General features: G+C 40.0%; 1 protein-coding gene across 6 annotated transcripts in view; it reads right to left on the reverse strand.

Annotated features, from left to right (window-relative positions):
* The window catches only part of ARID1B (AT-rich interaction domain 1B), a 411101-nt gene that overhangs the window by 79793 nt on the left and 308189 nt on the right, over window positions 1-23119 (reverse strand). For all 6 annotated transcript variants that reach the window (XM_060168356.1, XM_060168357.1, XM_060168361.1 and 3 more), the window contains one exon: window positions 14404-14493. In XM_060168356.1, coding sequence (XP_060024339.1) covers window positions 14404-14493 — 90 coding nt within the window. The remainder of the gene's footprint in view (window positions 1-14403; window positions 14494-23119) is intronic.

The following is a 23119-nucleotide window of genomic DNA, read 5'->3' on the forward strand; positions in this document are numbered from 1 at the left end:
CACTTCCTGTCCTGGCTTCCAAGATCATTCTGAGAGTCAAATAAGAAAAACGTATGTGACTGTGCTTTTCTAAACTGAAACACACCATGAAAATGCTATACAAAGGCATTACTATTGCCTTTTTAGTGATGCTACAAGCTCTTCATTCACTGTGTGAGTTCTGATCTAAGCTATCATACTGGTAACTCAATCCACAATAATGATACACAAATCTTCTATCAGCATGCCCTAATTTTACTCTGGCATTCATGGAGCTGTGGTAAGAATAAGAGAGCATTAAAAAAAAAAAAAAAGTAAAAGATATGATCCTTGTCCTTGAAGAATTACCATTTAGTTGAGTAGAAAATAAAACCTGGGGACTTCCCTGGTAGTCCAGTGGTTAAGACTTCGCCTTCTAATGCAAGGGGTGCAGGTTCGATCCCTGGTTGAGAAGCTAAGATCCCACATGCCTCGTGGCCAAAAAACCAAAATATAAAACAGAAGCAATATTGTAACAAATTCAATAAAGACTTAAAAAAATGGTCGACATCAAAAAATAAAAATCTTAAAAAAAAACAAAGAAAGAAAGAAAAGAAAACCTATCAACAGGGAAAAATGATAAAGTCACAGAGCAACCGAACGAGATTCCAGGCAGCATCCTCGGTGCTGAGGATGTAAACCATGAGCAAAACAGTGTCTGCCCTCGTGGACCTCACATCCTAGTGGCAGAGACGGCCATCGAATAAACAACTGAAAGTTAAGAATGAGTATAAGAAAACAGAAGTACAGGAACTCTGAGGGTATAAGAGGAGGACCCAACTTAGACTAGGGACAGTGAAGTTTCCCCAAAGAAGTCCTATTTAAGCTGAGACCTTAGCTGAAGTTAGGATGCAGGTAAATCAAACTAGATCCGAATAAGACTAAGACTATGTCTGACCGGTGAAGTGGATGCCACAACGTATATTCTTGGAAGCCAAAGTTCCTGCCTTCAGCTGAATCCTAGTGGTCACTGGGCACCCTTTTGTTTGGTTAGGTCTTGTGAATGGTTGGTTTAGCATTTACAATCCCTTTCTTGAAGGCTTCCCCTAATTCTGCTGCTAAATGTAAAGAAACCACAGGAAAAGGCAGCATCACCCCTCTACAACGGCCTGCCCTCTCACCTACGGACACTGACATCCCTGTCCCGTCTTTATGGACTTTCCTACTTTCAAAAGGAAATCTCTTCCTTGCATCCAAGGCAGGGCTTCCACTTGATGCTCTGAATTCCGACCCTTCTCATCTCTCCAGGGATGTTCAACAGTGTCTGTTCAAAAAAACTAGTCAATGACTCTTGACGCTGCTTAACAAAATGAAGCCAAACTTATCAGCCCAGCAATCAAGTCTCTTCAAAATGTGACCTGACCTATTTCCCCATCATGGCTACACGGTCATCATGGTGACCCCACTCTGATTCGATCACTCCCACTTTTACCTCCCTGCAGGCACCAGGTTGCTTTCGACCTGTAAACATTCACACATTCACTCACTTAACAATTATTTATTGACTACCTCTCATGTTCCTGGTAATGGGCTATTCACTGATCTAATAACAACAGTTGACATTTAATGAGCAGATATTATGTGCTAATGGCTTTGTTCATTACTTGTCCTTTTAAACTTCAAAACAACTATGAAGACATTGAGGCTCACAGAGGTTAATTCGCTGAAACCACTTTCAAACTTTTTTTTTTAACCACAATCCATAGTAAAGAAATATATCGTATACCATGATTCAATGTGTATAGGTGAGTATGCACGTGTTTATATATTCACATTCAGTATTCACACACACTGTACTCTTCACAAAACAATTTCTACCCTGATTATGTGCAATGTTCTCTGATATTTTATATATTTTTTTCACTGAAAAAACGCACGACTGAGCGGCGCAGTTTGGGAACAGAATGCTAGATTGTGTCCTCTACCGAACACTGGTTCACAGTGTGCCCAGAGGGCCGTCTGCCTCCACGACACTGATGTGCTCCTATCCTTCCTGGCTCTGTCTCCTGCGGCTTCCATGGCATTCCCTGGCCTTCCAGAAAAGCAGACACTTTCATATGCTGTATGTTAGCTGAGACAGAGAAGTTGTCACACTGCCATCATTTGCTGGGGTGACTATCTCCCCCCAGATTGTGAGCACTGAGGCTTTAAACAACACACTCTCTTCGTATCTGACTCCTCAGGACCATGCAAAGGGACTGGCAGAGAACTGGAACCAAAAAGTACAGGTTTTTAATGAATAAGAAAACATCTTCATTCAGAACCCATTTACTGTTACTTTGGGAAAACAGCTTAATAACTGTGATGGTCTGGCTCCTTGTTTCAGAGTGAGTATATTCAAGTAATCATTTCTGGGGAAAGGCGGACAGCTATTCAAAAAAAGAACAACTGAGGGCTTCCCTGGTGGCGCAGTGGTTAAGAATCCACCTGCCAATGCCGGGGACACGGATTCGAGCCCTGGTTCGGGAAGATCCCACATGCCGCGGAGCAACTAAGCCTGTGAGCCACAACTGCTGAGCCCGCGTGCCTAGAGCCCGTGCTCCACAAGAGAAGCCACCGCAATGAGAAGCCCGCGCACCACAATGAACAGTAGCCCCCGCTCGCCGCAACTAGACAAAGCCTGCGGGCAGCAATGAAGACCCAATGCAGCCAAAAGTAAATAAATAAAATAAATAAATTTAAAAAATCAAAAGAAAATAAGGGGAGAGATCCCCCTTCCCTCAAAAAAAGAACCACTGACAGCTAATGGCCCAGAAGCACCGTTATTTCTATCACCTAAATGTGTGCCGTGTGCGTTCGCTCTGCCCGTCTCCACGGTCACTGCAAATTCAAATTTTAGCTTCACCACTTATGGTTAGGTGACTTCAGGCAAGTTAGTTAACAGTGAAGCCTCAGTTTCCTTCTCTGAGAAAGGTGCATGACAACGGAGCCCACCTCGTAAGAGTAAATGAGAAAACGTTATGTAAAGCGTACAGCTCAGTGCCTGCACACAGAGCAGAGGCTCAATAAGTGACAGGTGTTATTATTCATATTATTTTTAATACAATCCACCATTTATTTCCCAGCTGAATGACTCCAAGTTTTCAAACTAGCCTCCCTTGCCAGGCTCCCCTTCAAGCCATTCACTGCGGCTAAGTCAGGAAGTGCCGCACATCCCTGGACTGCGCTGAATTCACCGAGTGATAAATGCCGCACCCTGTGGCCTCCTGGCAAATGGCTTGGTGCCTTTCCCCAGGTAGCACACAGCTCTGTGTCACTGTGCTGGCCTGCCAGCTCTGCACCTCCTCCACCAGAGCCAGTTACAGCTGATGGGTAGCGTTCCCCACTCAGCGCACTATCCGGAAACCAGTGTCCTTTCCCTGACAGCTAGTTCCAGAAATAACTGGCTGCCCATGTTACTCGGCTCAGAGGACTGAAGCTTGTCAGTTTCAGGCCACTTAACCAACAACTCTAGTACTGCTTAGCTCTGAGGGGCGGAAGACTCAGTGTACATCCTTCCCAATCCTGCAGAGTCCCCGGAGTTTGCCTATTAAGAGAGGGAGAGTGGGACTGGGGAGCAGAAGGAGCGGGGAGAAGGAAGAGAAGAAAGGTAGACAGATACACAGAAATAGGTATGAGTCCTATCAAGTGCCTGAATAGACTCGATATAAAGAGCAAGGATCTCGATTTCTGTTTGTTACTGGATCACGAGCACGTATGATAATCACTAGCTTGATAAACATTTATGCAAGGATGAATCAATCCATTAGGGTTTTTTGTGGGGTTTGAAGGGAGACCAGAGTCTCAAATAAGACTTTTCTCTTTCTGGTTATAAAGGAAACCCCCCAAGACCTCGCCCAAGCATCAGGGCGTACTGCTCTTCTGCTGGGGGCTTGGCAAGGGGCCCTGGAGCTCATGTGAGACAGGCCCCATCTTGGCCAGGCTCGTTTCCACCACCTAGTAAGAGCTTTACAACTTGTCCTGAAGTTTATTGCAAAGGCACATGGGTTCACTTAGATATTTAATTACAACTTGATAATTTTTCTTTTAACTTTCTGGCTGTGCCACACAGCATGTGGGATCCTAGTTCCCTGACCAAGGATCAAACCCGCGCTCCCTACACTGGAAGCACGGAGTCTTAACCACTGGACCACCAGGGAAGTCCCCACGGTTTGATAATTTTCTGAATGCCGTTTTCCATGTATCCAATAGCTGAAGGCAGGACCTCATCTGGAGTTATTCAGTCTGCAGGTTGAGAATGGTTTTCATTAGGGTCATTCCCCTACAAATATTTATATTATTAATCAATGGAAAATTCCTAGACAACCAATCTATTCTAAATATTGCATGGCAGTATAAGTCATGTTAAGTCTAGGGAAAATGCTACTTCAATCTTTATACAGAGGCCAGTATTAAAGACTAATTAAGCCAAAGATGCTTCTCTTTTTCTTAATGTGTTTTTAAGAAAACACATTGCTATCTTGAAATCTTAGAAAACTGGCCTAACAGAGAATTGGCATTTCTAAAATGTCTATCTATGTTATTATCAGATAAGTGAGTTTTCAAGACCTTTTAAATATTTTCTTCAACACCATACCATTTGTGGTTTATTAAGTGGGTATTTTTCCACTTAATATTTTAAAAAATGCTATATGATTCTCTTATTTGAAAAAAAGAAAATTCTTAGAGGAAAGAAAAATCCACTGTGACTATCTAAACCTTAGCAGATCAAAAAAATTTTTTCAAGCAACTGATTTATGTAGTCCTTATAAACAAATCACATTTTCCATATAAGGGATGAAATGAATACAGAATGCTTCTACGCAATATGAATGAAGAAAAACTCTTCACTGCAAAGACAGAGATACAGCTTATCTTTAGAAGTACTTTAAAAATTCTCAAAAATAGAATGAAATTATACTCAGGCCTTAAGTCCTATCTGGAGGAGATGCTACACAGAAAAATACAGAGGAAAGCACCATGAATCCAAATAAGCAATGACAGGTTATCACAGCTCCACAAGGGTCACTGATGGGTTAAAGGACCATCCAATGAACATGCATCCCTAAGTTGAAGGCTGTTACAAAACTGATTTAGAAAGAAAGTCAAATAAATAATGGAGCAAACCCAGGGAGTTTCAGAAAATTAAACTGGAAGGCATTTTAACATGGACCTGAGCCTCCAGCTGTATATCCTTTCCCTCTTGGTGCAAGACAACAAACTCTGCAACGTCATCACTGGAGACCTTGAATCCTGTTAGAAAAAGCAACGTTAAGCCCAAGGCCCAAATCATGGTTCATGCCACCCATGAAAGAGAGCACAGCACAGGAAGAGCCACCGTGCTCAGGCTACTGCAGGAGAGCAATCGGGCGCAGTACCAACTACACACAAACGCGATTCCTTCGTCAGAGGTGCCTCTTCGGCTGGCAGAGCTCCAGCGCCGTCAGGACACCCACAAAACACCCAGGGTTCCATAAGCCACCAAAAAGCCAGGCGCGTTTTGCCTTTGGCACGTGGACAATTTATTGTCATGTTGGCATCTGTTAAAAATTCACAGAATAACTGCCTTGTTTCTTCAAGGCAGTTCAATAAAAGATGTTTCTCCACATGTGTGAAATAATGGTCACACGCTGTACCACCTTAGCAGGGAGCCTCCGACTATAAACACAGAGTGATTTCTCATCACAAATAGGTGTCAGATTCCCATTTGGAGAGAAAAATAGATTTTAAAGAATATTCTTGTTACATTTTAGTATCTTCGGTGTTTATTTGCCTGCCTGCTTCTCTTCACAACATGAACTGCTCTGAGGAAGACAGAAACTAATGACCCATTCAAGGCTGTAACCCGGGCCCCCCAGTGTTCTCCCAGCTGTGCTCTCAGGTTAACTGGCAGAATCGCTCCCTCTTCCTTCCCTGCCACTACAGCGCCCTATATTCGGAGGCACAGGCGACAGCATCTAAGTTCTCCCCATCCACGCCCACAAAGCCCTCTCGGCTGCTGACATCATCCATCATCAGGAAAATGAGAGTCAGGGGAGGGACCAGACTAATTACCCAGATGGTAGATGGGGGCAAAATACCCGGCCTTCCCTTGTACAATTCTTTGGAGTTTTAGCTGCAAAAGTCCGCTTCAGTGCTGAGGGCAAAGCCAACTGTGAGTGTCACTATGTGCTGGAAAAAACCACCTTTTAAGGCTTTCGACCCAGGTCTCACCTGAGTCATCTGCGCCGGATGCTTACGCTTATTATCAATATTTGCACAGTGCTTTGCAATACATAACTTTTGGATACGAGGTTGCATTTGATCCATACAACATATCCACAGGACGCTCTGATCCCCATTTTACAAATGAGGAAGCAGAGATTTAATTAACCGTCCAAGGTCACAAAACCAGTTAGTGATAAGTCTGCACCTAAACGCAAATTTTTTGGTTCCAAACTGCCTAAAGATTAAGATGAGGAAAAGGATGTACTGTAAGAGGCACTGGAGCTCTGACACTGAACAAGGCCACATGGTACTCACAGAGCTCTCGCTGGGAGAGAACTCCACTGGTACCCCCAGCAAGGGGTCCTGAGTACCGCCTGCCTGGGTGGGACGGTGCCCGGCCTGTGGGGCAGGCCTTTGTTCTTTGTTCTCTCAGTAAATGCGGACTGGACTCAGGGACCTAACAGGTGCCAGGCTGTTCGGAGGACATGAAGGGTGAGTAAAGATGGGCAAGGGATGGGGTGGGGTGGGGGTTGAGGAGTGGGTGGGTGGCAAAAGGGTCGGAGAGGAGCTTACATGAAGATCCCAGAAGGGACTCAGTGTAGCCAGAGACTGTGAGGCAGAGGTGTGATGGGAGCGAGACCAGAAAGGGAGGCTGAAAGGGATGAGAAGGGGCCTAGTAACCAAGTGCATCAGTAAAGCCTTTCTCCGAAGGCAACGGCAAGCTCTTCAAGGCTTTTATGAAGGGAATGACATGATCTCACCAGTCTTCTGGAAAGATCATTCTGGATGCAGCATGGAAGTGGAATGGACGGGAGCAAAGCTGAGACAGGAAGAGTGGTTGGGAGGTGCTGATGATGCCTCGGTGGCCTGGGCAGGGGTCGTGACAGTGAAAGCCAAGAAAGGGGGACCTGTGAGAAACAACCCAGGGGTGGAGGTCGCAGAATGGGATGACTAGTGTAGGGCAGATGGGAGAGAAAAAGACATCAAGGATGCCTTCTAGCTTTCTGGCTTGAGAAACGAGGCAGACAGCAGTCTTTCACTGAGGTCTTTTGGGTCTTTCACAGACCCAAAAAGCACAGGAGAAAACATGTTTTTAGAAATAAGTGCACGCAATGCCGAATTTACCTAAGATCCAGATATTCTCAAATACTTTCACTGAAGAATAATGAGCCAATTACAAATGAGTGTTAACTATTAAAAGCAAGCTTTAACTGGCAATTAAAAAAAATTACTGCACACACAAAAGTAACAAAACTTTGCTTCTTTTAAAATATTCTAAAATTGAGACTGATGATTCTTCAATGAATATAAATCAACTTTTATTGTATGGGATACTTGTTTTCTGAGCTCTTTGGTGAACAGATCTCTGGATAGTAGACTTAATAGGAATTCAACACTAACCCTAATACAATTCCTAGACTGTTATTCCCTTCATTACTGACTAGTTCGGCTTGGTCCACAATCCAGCCCAGAGGTAGAGTTCTGGGGCTGAAGAAATTAGAAACAGCTTTGTAGGTATTCTCTCTTGTATAGTACCTCCCATTTGAGTTTATTTTCATCTGTCACTGATTATAAAAAAGGATCCTCAATTAAGAGCAGAGGCTAAATTAATTGCATCTGGGGGTGGGGGCAGACTATCATTAATGCCTTAACACGTTGATCTACTATGTTTACTAGACAATGCTTGAGGAAAGACATCTGTTTTCTCTTTGACAATACCCTTGTCCTGAAAGGCAGCATCTTTTTATATTTGGTATGCTCATGATATAAATGATAAGAACACTTTTATACGCAAGAACAATTAGAAAGGTAGATTAGGAGATCGTTTTCGGACAACCAGTATACCTACCCTGTGAAACATCTCAGCATCTGCAGACTGACTGTCATACTTAAAACTGAGAATCTCATAGAAAGAGCAACAAAATAATTTCTGTAGTTTGCAGAAACAGAAAAAAAAAATCCTACTTCCAAGTCCTGAACAACTGGTGGTCTCCTTCATTTCTATACTTACTGGCTAATCTGTTCTCAACAACTGAGTTAGGTCAATTAAGATGATCAAAAATAATTTTTAAAATTTCAAAACTGGTTTTTGGTGTAGATATCACTAGGAAATAAGCTAGTAGCATTAACATTTTTCCCCAAAGTTTTACTTATTTCCATCTGAATATTCCTGGGTTATAAAGAGCATGGCTGGCCCCTGGACAATTCACTTAGTGCAAGGCTCCAGGTGCGAGCACCCCAGCTCAGACTGACATCGGGTCTGTACGGTTGTAGAAATATGCCTGGGAAGAATGGAAGACAGAAGTGGTAGCTTTACTCTGGTGCAAGAGAGAGAAACACTCTACGCTCCAGCAAATGACCTATAATGGGAAAACTGAAAGGAGACATCTCAATATGGTAAGCTTTCGTCATTTCAGAACGAGAAATATTTTGTTCTTTGGTTGTTCTGTGCTCTGAAAAGATGTGACACTTCTGAATGGCTGTGAAGGCTGAATTACTTTCTGTTGTCCAGCATCCATAATAGATGCTGAACATCTATTATATAGGAGGTGCTGCTGTAGACAAAGGGATGCAGAACATAAACGAGCTTCAGTTCTGGCCCTAAGAGTTCAGTCTAAGCTACAGTAAGATGCTGGATTTATTTTAAGAGATCTCTTTCTTGCCCTTGGCATTAAAAAGTAAGAGAGAGACTTGCCCTCAGCAAATAGAATGTAGCTAGAAATTTAATAAGGAATATTCTATTCAGATGCTGAAAGAAGCTAACATACCTCATTAAAGAGGGAACAAAATTATGCCAAGGCAGTTAACATTTGGGATTAATAACGGAATAAAAATAGACAAGAATGATGAAGACATATTCTATTCAATCAATCTACACAGAATATGTAAGTTTGAAACCTTATACTTTTGAAGTACACAGATTCTGATTCACCTTCTCATGGTAGCACACAAAAAGAACATCTAAATGCCTGAGCTCACCCCATCTGCTACACACTTTTTCTGGATAATGGCACTGTTTGTATTTATCAAACTGGAGCTACTGATAAATATCACTGTGAATATCAGATTCCAAAGATGAGGATTCTGTGATTCACTTGACGTACAGCTGTCAAGGACTAAGTTTGGCTGGATTAAATACTTGAGATATGTGAAACGGCAAAATTTTGTTATTTTTTTCCTTGTCCTGCAACTATAGAGTAAATACACAACTTGTCTAGCTTGTCTACTTTGGGCACCACTGATACAGTAACAGCTGATTCTCAATTAGCTACAGGAAGCCTGTATACTTTGACTGCTACTCTGTTTAAACAGTTGAGAGGAAGAAAAGGCTGTCATGTGGCTGGACAAGAATAAAGGTTGGGGGTTGGGGAACTCAGTAATTCTGGAAGATTTCACCCAGGATGCCCTCCGTACAGATCTGACGGTCACGGAATGGCGCCAAAGAAGTACCTCCAGTGATAGAATACATTTTCTAGCACATCACGGTCCGGTAGCAGCATCAGTTCTGCTTGCAATCCATGTCCAAAAGGGAAAGTTCTTAGCGGTTCTGCTTTCAGCATATCTCAAGGACTAATTAAATCCTCATTACTACCTTCTAATTATTCAAATACTATGGGATCACACTAAGGAAGTCCCTGCTGGCGCACTAGATGAGAAGGGTTAAATAACCTATGTTGATTTTGAGAATCCAGATCTAGTTCAGACCTTCAGAAAACCACTAGCATTAAAATGAATATTTAACTAGACACCACTGTGAAAATTAAAAGGGAATTCAATTAAAAGCTTTTCAAAACATTAATTCTGAACCTCTCTACATCTGTCCAAATAAATAAGCCTTCTTGAAACATTTTCACCTAATTGCTAATCCAATAAACTAGAAGGGCATTTGCTAGTTTCATGAAGCTTAACATTTTACAGGGGTTAAAAATGTGATCATTTTGATGTTAATAATAATCATGCTTATTTATCTACTCAGATAATCATTCCACACTCCCTCCAAGTCCTCTTGGAAAACAGGACAACCCACTAATAAGCCATTTCCTATTGCTCTTTTCAAATTTTAAGATATATATGCTAAAGAATAAGAAGGATAAAGCTAATCTAAACATGTTAGCTACAATTTTCTTGTAAAACGTATTTCAGTATTGTAGGGTTATCCTAACTGTCCCTCCATTGCCTTAGTTCATATAATTCACAGTACTGTATTTGATTTTCTGCATGAGATGCTTTAATAGCAATTCTGTATGTTGTTATATGAGGTCTGCAGAGAAAAGATGTGGTTTAAAATAAAAACCAATGGCAAATGTGTTACAGAACACTAAACTGACGTTTTAAAAAAAAAGCAACCCAAAACTCATATCGGTAATGAAGAAGTTAAAACCAAAGAATCTGAACTGATTTTCTTTATTCAGTTAGTAAGAAGCACCACATAATACGCAAACAGGAGAGAACTAAACCAAGTTTTATAGTGGAAAGTACATGAAACGTAGTGACAATACTACAGAAGAATAAAGCGGCCAGTAAACATCCCAAATGTCTCCCTCCCTTCTGTAACTTATGAAGGGCATATCCACATATACCTTCATAGATGGAGAAGAGAAAACTACAGGAATTCAGTTATTTTCACCTACGTACAATGTGGGGAAATGAATTTGTGACTGATGTCCTTTGACACACTCGACACCAGAACCACCAGGTGAAGAGGGTATTGAGCTGAAGAGGGGGGTGGGCACTGCAGGGCCTGGGATCTGGACAGGGCACGGACTCTGCGCTCAACTTCGGGGAGACGGCATGGCCTTGCTGTTGTCAGTGCTCTTCAGACCCCAGGACAGCCTCCGATTCGCAAACTTCTCCTGAACAGGGTATGTAGTTTATTAATAAATGTTCTTCCTGAATGGGGATACAAAGACCAAACACAAAGGAATGACAGCAGAGCAAGCGATCAGCTTCTTGGGCCTGCAGGAACCTAGCTCCAGGGCAGTTTGTTAGCACTGCTGTCCCCCACGAGGACTTTGGAGACGACCCAGAAAACTGCACCTCCAAAGGAAAGTAGGCTGCATCTCCTGTTCTGTGCAGCTGTCTCTGGGCAAGTGTGTTTCTAGATTCTCTGCCATTAAAGAAAATCTATCTCCTGTGGGTACATTAAAGAAAATGTGTATAATTGTGGAATCTTACTCTCTTATAATCTTACTTGTTAAAACAAAGGAAGTGTAAAAGGAAGTGTTTAACTTGGTTATTTTAGCACTCAGCAGTACAGAAGCTATGTTCTTATCTTGGCTATCAAGGTCCATGGTTTCGGAGAAAGAATACATTTTTTAAAATAAGATGCTAACTCACCAATGTATTTTTTTTCCTCTCTGCTTCTTTCATTACTTCCTTAAATAAGGGGAGGGGGCAGAGATACAAACTGTAAAGGTATAAATGAAGTTAAATTACTTTTCAATACATGGGAATCAACACTGGGGAATTTTCTAGCAACGGTTTTCTTAGATTTATTTTGCACTATATATACTGTTGGTACATACCAAATGATGGTAAAACAAGGAAAAGGTTTTCATTATCGTATCAAATCATTAAAATGTGTCATTTGCCATTAAAATATCTGATCAAGTGTCATTAGGCAGGAACTAACGTTTCTTCCTAGATTTTAACAAATAACAAAGCCATTTTTTAAAAAAGTACTTGCTACCCAATTTTAGAGGAAATTTAACTCACACGTGGCAAAGTATCATCCAACAGTCATTTTTAAATAAGTTTTCCTTCTCAGGGGTTGAGCAACCAACAAAAGGCGCACAAGGGATGCACATGGTGCAGGCAGCACAGTCTCAGGGGAAGTTTGAGGAATACATTCATAAAAATCAATTCAGATTTAGCAAATCATAAAACTCATTTTTGCTATTTGAAGGAAATGGTCATTATATTAGCCAGATTGTTATGTATCCACTACTAGTTACCAAAACCGCACTATACGTAAGAGGGGGGGAAAAAACCCCAAACATATCAACATAGTGGTTTCCATACAGTGACACCAGAGGAACATCCTCAATTTTGCCTTGCAAATGTATGAAGTTAAAAGTTTGATTTAACTACATTTCTTGTCATCTCGTCCTTCATATTTGGTTTTCTACATTTTAAAATTCCTTAAACATTTATCAGGAGGAAGGGGTTGGAAAGACACTGGAGGACGTGGGGGGGGTTCTCTTTTTTAGTTCTTAGCAGTAAAGGTTAGAACTGTAGGGCTTCCAAATAAGGTATCTCTTATCTTTTGATCCTTGCAAAATTAGCAGAATTCTCGCAGTAGGAATGATGTTTCAGGGATATGGTGAAGATTAAATAACAAAAATCTTCATTTTAGCTCTGGGTCTGGCCTGCGTGGGCTTTCAGTGTAGGATAATTTCTTTTATCCTTTTTTCTTCACTTCCTTGACCGAGCCACACAAGGTAGGTACAACCCACGGCCAAGAAAAGGAGTTTGGGGAGAATTCCCCCTGGCTTGGCGTTAGTGCTCTCTCCATGAACGTCTGTAATGTCTTCTAGACAACCAGAGCCATATGAGGAGTTAATACAGAACAAGCAATTGATAGAGAGGATGTGAGATGCAAGACTGATTTACAGGAGGCCACAGTGGAAAGTTTAGAGAAACAAATACACACATCACACAACTATGAAAACATATTATAGCATCGTTATAAGGCAGGGGCTGCCCAAGTGCGGTCCTCAGATGAGCAGCATCAGCAACACCTGGGAACTTGTCAGGAGTGCAGACTGTGAGCCTCCACACCTCAGACCTACTGAATCAGACACCTGCGGGAGTGGCCTAGCAATCTAGTGTGACAAGGTCTCCAGATGATTCCTGTGCACCCTCAAGTTTAAAAACCATGAACTACTCCATTATTAAGACATACTGTAGTGTTTTGATAAGGGAATTAAAGTATTAATTATACATTAAATTATAATAAAAAAGTTAAATATGTAAAGGTATTAGAAATTAAAATTTCATTTTATTCTTACTAAACATTCATTTTAACGTGAAAGATAGATAAGGCTAATTCATCTTTTCACTGGTATTACTTTCTAAATAACACATTGCTGAGTTTTTAATACGTAAAATAACTGAAACTTTATACTTATAATTCTAATTAGAAACAAATCATCGTCTTTACAACCCATACAGTAATAATTATAAACATTGGGGGTCAGGAGCCTTTAAGTATCGGCTACCAAGCCAGCAGTTTCTGTCTTCTGGGCGGGTGTGAAAGAGGAAGGGGAGTGAAGGAAAGTGGCGTCTCCATGGGGTGGGGCAGATGAGCCTTGACCCACAGGCAGTGGGAAGCGATTTGGCAAAGCACTAGACGGTGCAGCAGGCTTCTAAGGCCCAGTCTACGCTAATCTGGATTAAAATCACCACCTCCACCATCAACAAAAGTAGCTTTACTTCTGAAGGGGAGAGAGAAGACAGAAGCAAACAAAGGGAGGCCTAAGGCTTCAATCAAGGCAATAACACGGGGGTCAACACGCAGAACTGAGTGAAAGGTCAGAGAGTTTGCAGGTGTGGGACAACCTGATTGTCCAAGGGCTTCAGGAGTAGCTCACATTCTTTTCTCCGGCTCTGGCACTAACCTGCTTCTGAGGATGGGAAGGTCACACAGAACCTCTGCGGTCCTCGTATTCTTTATTCATAAATTGAGGTGAACAGACTCTATAATCTTTCGGGTCAGCTCCAGTTCTAAGATCCTACAATTCTACAGTACAAGGTCTTACTCTGTGTTTAAAATTTTACCGTTAAGTATCAGGGGACAAGTAACTGATCCAACCCGCTAAACAGACACACATACTCAACAATACTTTTTTACCTCTTTAGGACCAATATCCAAGTTGAATCATTAACAGTCATTTTTACACAGCTAGATCAAATATCAGACTATAGTCACGTATGAAGTATACTTCATGGTTCTATGTGGACATATATATTCTTTGGGTCTTGAACTGCACTTTGGTAAAACCACCCAATCTGCAAGAAAGCATCCTTCTTTTCAGTATTTATTGTTACATGTAGGTTCTTATTTATTACTTTCATCTGATAAGGAAACATAATATCCTTTGAAAAATTATTTATAAGGAGGTGCATAGGTAAGCAAATTCACATAAGCCTTATATACTCAAAACACAAAGGTATGTAAGATATGAATTGAAGACCAACCTCTTTCCTGTGGCATTGGTGACTGGCTCAAGGCAGGATGAGAACTGGATTCTGACTGGCTCCCAGGTGGCTGAGGAGGCATCTGACTGCCTGTAAAACACAGGAGGGGAAGTGGGGATAGAGAACCCTCTGCATTAACGTTGCAATTGTGCAAAACCAAGACACGGTTAAATTTAATCTTCATGTTCACAAAAGTACGGCTTCACAAAGAAAATTATATAGCTCGAAGAGTGATATTTTTACACATTTTTGGTAAAACAATGAGGAAACAGGCATAAACATATTTATCGAATTACCTCCTGAAAAGTTCAGTTTCTTACTGTATGAGTCCCCAAATTCACAGACAAATCAATCTGTAGCTGAAATCTCCTGACACACACTTCGACAATGCATTTAACAAAATCCAAGATTGATGAATTAAACTCATCCTCCTGAGTTTAGACTAGTCTCTAAGTGGGAAGGCATGAATAGTGGCCAACAATTTTTCATTGGTAATATTTATTCAATATAGTAATATCAAGCGACTTCTAAAAAATCTTTATAAGTCAGAGATTTAACAAAAACTTAGAGGAAAATCTCAATTAAAAACACACTACTATAAAATATAGTGTACATTACCACTAAAGAAGAAATATTATTCTGTATCTCTTTTGATCTTTATTGCTAATAAAGCAATATTTACCATCTATTTGATTTCCATTTATTTAATTTTTGCTGTTTCTCTTTTCAAATTATAATGTAAGCTCCTCGAGCCAGGAATCATGCCTTTTACTCCTTTAATCCCTCCATTAGCATAACAAATATTTAATAAATCTTTGTTATTGAATGGTCCTTAATCTGAGAATATGAATTAAAGCAAAAGATATTTACTATTTTATTAATTAAAGAGAGACAGTGAATCATGTGAAGGCTAGAGACAGGATTTTGAAATTTAAGAATCATCAGAGCCACCTGACAATCTCAACTCACTTTCTGCCTCAGAAGTTTAGATACATTTCTGAGACTAAAAGTATTATAGAATAAAAACGGCAGTTGAATTTAGCATAATCCTCAAAGCACTGTGTAACCATTCATTTACTCTTGGACACCTGTAGTAAATTAGTATTAGTACCAAATAAATAACTATAAAGTAAAAAACACCTACATTCTGGGTGACAGCTTGAAGGGTGAACACTGCCATCAACATGGCTACAGATACACAAAGCATATGAGGACCATGCTGTTTTTATCTTCTAACCTCCCCCTTTGCTAAAATAGATTGGAAAGACAGAAATACACACACACACAGACACACACACATATACACACATATCCATATATACCTGCATATATATATATCCCTACATAGCCCTCTGGTACGGTAGTCTGTGATCATGCTAGATCAGGTGAACTGCTCTGACACCATAGGACCCACTTCTTGCATAGTTCTGTATATTGCTAAGAGGAATCACAGTTATTGAGTAGAGAGGGAAATTAATGTACTGAAGATTACCACCAATTCACCTCAACAAAGGTCGTGATGCAGAGCCTGGTGTTTTACACAAAAAACAACCCCTTCTTGTGTTTTTACCTGATGGCGTATCTATTAGGCCAGGCAGCCTGAGTACAGACCAGGAAGAGAATGGTCTCTGAGGACCACCCCTCATTAACTGACTCTAATAACAGCTGTATCTGTGACAGCCAGAGAGGCAGGAAGATGATTTTCTATCTAGATAATAGGTATAAAGAATTGTTAAAATACAACGATAAAAAATTCTCAAACTGTTTTTGGGAGTTTGGTTTCTCACTTTTAGAAAAGAATGTAAAACTTATGAATGTACTTGAATGCTGCTGGGTACAACTGCCACCTTCATTCTCAGATAAAGTGAAAATCAAGAGCTGAATTTATAGACGCTGAAAAATGTGCTGTGAAACCAGCAGGAGTTAGAGCCACAACTAGATGATAAAAGACCTAGACAGACAGCAAAGAATTTGTTTACCCATTCAGCATTTACTCTTGGACAGCTGTAATAAATTAGTATTAGTACCAAATAATTAAATATAAAGTAAAAAACACTTACATTTTGGGTGAAAACAACTTCAAGGGTAAACACTGCCATCAGCTTGGCTACAGATACACAAAAGTTGCTGTGTGTCCACTCAGGGTCATGTGGTTCCTATGAAATACCCTAAGGCCCCCAAGCTCCAGTCCATTTAGAAACTTAAAGCACTCTGCAGCCAAATACTGACTTTCTAAAATGTCACTGGGGAATCAGCTGCAGTAAGACAGTAAGCGCTTACATTATAATGATTGTTTCTGCATGACAGACTGGATTCATAGACTCATGACAGTAAAAACAAACAGTAATTCTACGTTAATACTGGACACCACTACTTACACTATGCACGCCCCAGGCACTGCTCTTATATACAATATTTCAAGTAAAAATAAAAAAAGGCTGTAAGAACTCTCATGAATTCATAAAATACTTCCATATCCAAGCAGCACTACTGGTTGTCTGGTGCAATTCTAAGAGAGATATCTCTGAAGCAATGAGCTATCTACTCATTTACTAAATCCACCCTTTAAAGAAACAAACAAGAGCCTTTTCATGGTAAAGCCAGACTTGCCCAAACTGTTTAAAATTCTCCATTTGCTTCCAACCCCTATCTTTCCATCAGTAGCTGCATAGTTACTAAGAAATAACTTCATCCACCATTAGCACAGGTATAAGCACCGTCACAGCAGATGATGAATCAGAAAGCATGTCTGAGAAACATAATATAGAATACTCATTTCTGTCCACTGTCCATATAAAGAAGAAAATTTAGAGCCCTTTGAACCAACTGAATTGACTGAACACCTCCAAAACCATGGATTTTTATGATACATGTTTGACGTAAGTAAAACCTCTTGGTAATTATTTTAAAAGAGAATGTTGCCATATATAGTAAATAAACCAAATTCACAAGAAGGCTTTAACATTAAAACTGAGTTTTTAAAGAAAGCCCCGGGCTTCCCTGGTGGCGCAGTGGTTGAGAGTCCACCTGCCAATGCAGGGGACAGGGGTTCGTGCCCCGATCCGGGAAGATCCCACATGCCGCGGAGCGGCTGGGCCCGTGAGCCACGGCCGCTGAGCCTGCGCGTCCGGAGCCTGTGCTCCACAACGGGAGAGGCCACAACAGTGAGAGGCCCGCATACCGCAAAAAATAAAAAAATAAAGCAAGCCCCATTTTCCCCTTAGTCTGTGTCTATAACGATGTAAGCACAATGGGGGGAAAAAAACTGGAAAACAACTATCCTGAGATAGAATAAATTCCACCACTTCACACTGATGCATTCATTCTTCAGTGACTATGTACACAATATTGTCCTAAATTTTGGTGCAACAAACTAAGAAATGAAACATCAATAAGTCACCTGAATTTCTACTTTTGCTGACTTAATACTGTAAGCACAAGTCTATACTATAATTTTTTACAAAAAAGCTCTATGTTTAATGAATTTTAGACTCAGAGAAAAGTTATAAAGCTATACAAGGAGCTGCCTTATATTCCTTAATCCACCTCCCCTGTGTTCATATCTTATAGAACCTTTATATAATTATCAAGAGGAACAAGATGGTACAAGATTATTAATTAAAGATATTTGAATTTCACCAATTTTTCCACTTAACGTCTCTTTTTCCATTCTAGGGTCTCATATCGCATTTAGTTGTTATTTCTCCCTAGTCTCCTTCAGTCTAATCAGTCTTTCCTTATATTTTATGACCTTGATGCTTTTGAAGAGTACTGACCAGTCATTTTGTAGAATGTTCTTCAATTTGGCTTAGTCTGTTATTGTGTCATGATTGAAACTAGGTAGCGCACTGTGGTACCACGAAAGTGTCACGCCCTTCCCAGTTCATTCTACCAAGGGGTTCATGACATTGATGTTTCATTGTGGTAACCTTTACCTCAATTACTAGGCAAAGCTGTTGTCCACCAAGCTCCAATAAAAAGTTACTATTCTGCCCTTGGTAATTGATAAGTATCTTAGGAGGTATTTGAGACTATGCAAATCCTGTGTCTCCTCAAACCTGCATCCACTAATTTTAGCATCCATTAGAGAATCCTGTCTGCAACATTTATTACAGTGGTGTTTGCTAACAGTGATTCTTTATTTCCCTCTTTCCTTCCACATTTGTTAATGGGAATCTATTACAAGGAAGAACTATCTCTTCTTCTCTACTTGTTTATGTATTTATTAGACTGTTTGTATCCAGACTCAGTGTGGTAGACACACTACAGAATGACTTCCAATGAGTCACACTCTTCTGTAATCTCCACCTCTTCACTGAGGGCAGAACCTGTGACTTGGCTTCTAGCCAAAGAAAATAACAAAAGCGATGGGCTATCATTCCTAAAATTATTTTATATGGCAAAGTTAAAGCGATTTTACAGATGTAATTAAAGTCCCTAACCGGTTGACTTTGAAAAAATCAAAAGGGAGATAACCCTGTGTAGGCCTGATGTTAAAAGAGGACTTAGGGCTTCTCTGAGCTGAAGGAGGCTCCTGATGGCCTTGAAGAAGTAAGCTTCTGTGATGTGAACTGAGCCACATGGCAAGGACAAGCAGCCTCTGGAACCTGAGGGCCTCACTTCTACAACCACTGGAAATGAATTCTTCTAACAATCTGAATGAGATTGGAAGCAGACTATTCCCTAGTTGAGCCTCCAGGTGAAAATGAGACCATCCAACACTCTGACTACAGCCTTGTGACCCTGAGAAGAGGACCCAGTGAGGCTGTGACTGGACTCCTGGCTAGAGAAAATGTGAGATAATAAATGTGTGCTGTTTTAAGCTGCAAAATTTGTGATAATTCGTCATACAGAACAGAAAACTCACACACTTGTGGATTAAAATCCAAACTTGCCATTATTTTGTTGCTCAAATTGTTCCAAATTCTTATTTTATTTTTTTCAAATCCTTATTTTTGGAATCACAAGATTTTCCAGGCTCATCTCTTTTATTGGAAGATGGTGTTCAGAGACTAAGATCTGGGCATTGGGTCTGCGCATTATTCCTGGGGACTTACTGCTTCTAGGCCCTCTCAGTGAACAGGGGTAGGAAATGTATATGTACACTAATGCATACATATATACTCTGTATCTTAGTATTTATGTGTGTATGTAATCATGAGTTTATGCAAATACCTCTAACTCCAATCCAAAACTAGAGGGTACATTTTACCCTTCTCCCTGTCCTTATTTATAAGTTCTTTCTCCAACATTAAGAAAAGCAGTTCTCATTATCTAAATCAATTTACATATTGTTCAGTTCTGTTCTATACACAAAGTAATTTCAGAATTACTAGACTATATCCTTATGAAAAACACCGAGTCATTTGTTAGGGCTTGTATTTCATTTTGAGTTCCCTTCGCATACTGATTGGTTTTAACTGTTTTCAAATTTAGGGGGTATGTGAAGTACTTTTATGGTTCTAAGACTCAGAGCTACACAAAAAGACATATGCCCAGGAGTCACTCCCTCCTCGTCCCTGCTACCTTCTTCCCATTTCTCCTTCTTCCTACCCCTTTTCCCATCTGCCTTCTATAAATAACCAGTCCCTTTAGTTTTTGGTTTATCTTTATCTTTCACATATATTTTTTTGCATAAATGAGAAGAGAGCTGTATATTCCCTTATAGTATCTTCTTCCTTATGTGAAAAGTTGCATATCCTAGGTTATCTTTCAAGCTTTGCTTTTTCACTTAACAGCATGTCCCGAGAGTACTTCCTATCAATTTATATCATTTTCCTTATTTAAAAAATAGGTACATAGCTCTCCTTTTTGTGAGTGTTCCATAGTTTACTCAACCACTTTCCTATGTATAGGCATTTAGGTTGTTTCCAATCTTTTGCATATGCACTTCTGTGCTGTTGGAGGCCTATCTTTAGGGTAAATTCCTTGTAGAGGGATCGCTGGGTCAAGAGGTTCTGTATTTTCAAATTTCCCTCCATGACGCTTTAATTGTTTTGCTATTTGTTGGTCTGTGAAATATTTCTATGGTTCAAAGAGTCAGTTATATAAAAAGACATATGTACTTATGTACAAAAAGACTTACATTCTCACCAGCAATGTCTGAAGGGCCTGTCTCTCCATAACTTCGCTAACAATATGCTGTCATTTAAAAAATGTCTGCCAGTCTTTATGTGAGAAATGGTATCTGTGATTTTTGAATCTGCATTTCTCTAATTCTGAGTCTGACCACTTTTTCATGTTTGGGGGCTATTTTTATATTTTGTGAATCTGTTGTTCCTGTCATGCCCCCATTTTTCTACCTGGGTTTTTAGTCCTTTGTCCTGAAATTTTTAATAGTTCTTTATATATCAGGGATGTTAGCCCTTTGTCTGCGGTATAAGTTGTGAATATTGTCTCCAAGTCTGTCAGCTGTCTTTTGTTTATGGTATATTTTATAATGGGATTTTTAAAAAGGTAATCAAAGTCATCCTTTTTTTTTTTTAATAATTTATGTCCCTCCTCTTTTTTTAAAAATTAATTTATTTATCTTTGGCTGCACTGGGTCTTCGTTGCTGCATGTGGGCTTTCGCTAGTTGCGGCGAGCAGGGGCTACTCTTCGTTGCAGGGCACGGGCTTCTCATTGCGGCGGCTTCTCTTGTTGTGGAGCACGGGCTCTAGGCACGTGGGCTCAGCAGTTGTAACTCACGGGCTTAGTTGCTCCACGGCATGTGGGATCTTCCTGGACCAGGGCTCGAACCCGTGTCCCCTGCATTGGCAGGCGGATTCTTAACCATTGCGCCACGAGGGAAGTGCCTCATCCATTTTTATTTTTATTGTCTTTGGGTTCTAAGTCATAGTGAGAAAGCTTTTCTCTGCGCCGAAGTTAAAGAGGAACTCAGTGTTTTTCACGTACACATGTGTTTTCATCTTAATATACTGGGAACTTTTTTGTTTGTGTGGTAAGAGATATGGATCTAATTTTATCTTTTGTGATGAGAACCTTTTAAAGTCTACTCTTACAGCATGTTTTAATGTCTAGTGAGGCTGGTCCTCCCCCATCTGCCATCCCTGCTTTTCCTTTTTCAATGTTTTTTTAGCGTGTTTGTTTTTTCTATCTGAAGTTTAGTATCAACCTATCTAACTATATAAAATAACTTGTTGATATGTTTACTGGGATTACACCAATATTATAAATTAACAGAAGGAGAACTGATGACTGTTGGGTTCATCGTATTCAACAACAGGAGATGGCTTTCATTTGTTCAAGTCTTCTTTAGTTTCTTTCAGGTACAAAGAAGTTTTGCAGCACATTTTATGTTAAATTTATTCCTGTGCATTTCACCTTCTTTGTTGCTATTACAAATAGGATTTTTTTTTCCTACCAGTAGGTCTTCTGTTTATTGCTTGTGTATAGGCTACTGCTTTTTGTATGTTAACTTTATATCCTGCTACTGCACTGAATTCTTTAATAGTTTGAGTAAATTTATCATTGATTCTCTGGGGTTTTCTAGGTTTACTATTGTATCATCTGTATAGAGGACAGTTTTACTTCTTCTATGCTCATTCTTATGCCTTTGAGTTCTCTTGTCTAACTGCACTGGCTAATGTCTCTAGAACACTGTTGAATAGCTGTGGAGACAGTGGTCATCGTTGCCTTGTTTCTATCTTAGTGCAAATGTCTCTAATGATTCCCTTCACTACATAAGATATTGGCTTTACAACTAAGGCATGTGCATTTTACCATGTTGAGAAAGTGTCTTTCAATTGCTATTTCCTTGAGTGTTTTTTATCATGATTGGGTATTGAATTTTATTAAAGGAAATAATATTTTTCTTTGTATTTGTTTATATGGCGTATCATATTAATGGAGTTGTTAATACTGAACCAATCTTACATTCCTGGAATAAATCTCATTTAGTCATGGGGCATTATTTTCCTAATGTACTACTGTATTTTCTTTGCTAATATTTTCCTTAGAATTTTAACACTAGGATAGGGTTTGAGGGAAATTATTCTAATTAAAAATAGCTTTTAAGAACTGAATCAAGATAATCATCAATTAAACAATTTTATGAACAAAACATTACCATTTTAGTATGTAACAAATTGGGAGAACAGGCTAATATGTATAATTTTGGTAAATTAGCACACATCTAGTAATGTGTAACTTACAGTGGATGGAATGAGACATGAATATATTACAGGTTCATATACTTCATAGACCAAGATGGTGGGGCAGTCAGTACTCACAAGTGCTAAGTTCTATTTCTTACAGGCAACACAGTCTTGACAATCCCCATAGTTCTTATTTTACTTCTCTGTATTGTTTGTCTCATCTCACCAGAATGTAAATTCCACGAGTATGGAGAATTCTATTTTTTCCCTACTATATCCCCTGAACCAGACATATAGTAAGCATTCAATAAATATTTGTTGGGCTTCCCTGGTGGCGCAGTGGTTGAGAGTCTGCCTGCCAATGCAGGGGACACGGGTTCGTGCCCCGGTCCGGGAGGATCCCACATGCCGTGGAGCGGCTGGGCCCGTGAGCCATGGCCGCTGAGCCTGCGCGTCCAGAGCCTGTGCTCCGTGATGGGAGAGGCCGCGACAGTGAGAGGCCCACGTACCGCAAAAACAAAAACAATAAATATTTGTTGAATAAATAAATGTGTGGTTGATTACTCCAGAAACCAAGTGCAGACTAACAGTTAATTAGATCTTTATAAGCTATCAGTAA

Source organism: Lagenorhynchus albirostris, chromosome 12 (assembly GCF_949774975.1).
Source record: "Lagenorhynchus albirostris chromosome 12, mLagAlb1.1, whole genome shotgun sequence".
Lineage (NCBI taxonomy): Eukaryota > Metazoa > Chordata > Mammalia > Artiodactyla > Delphinidae > Lagenorhynchus > Lagenorhynchus albirostris.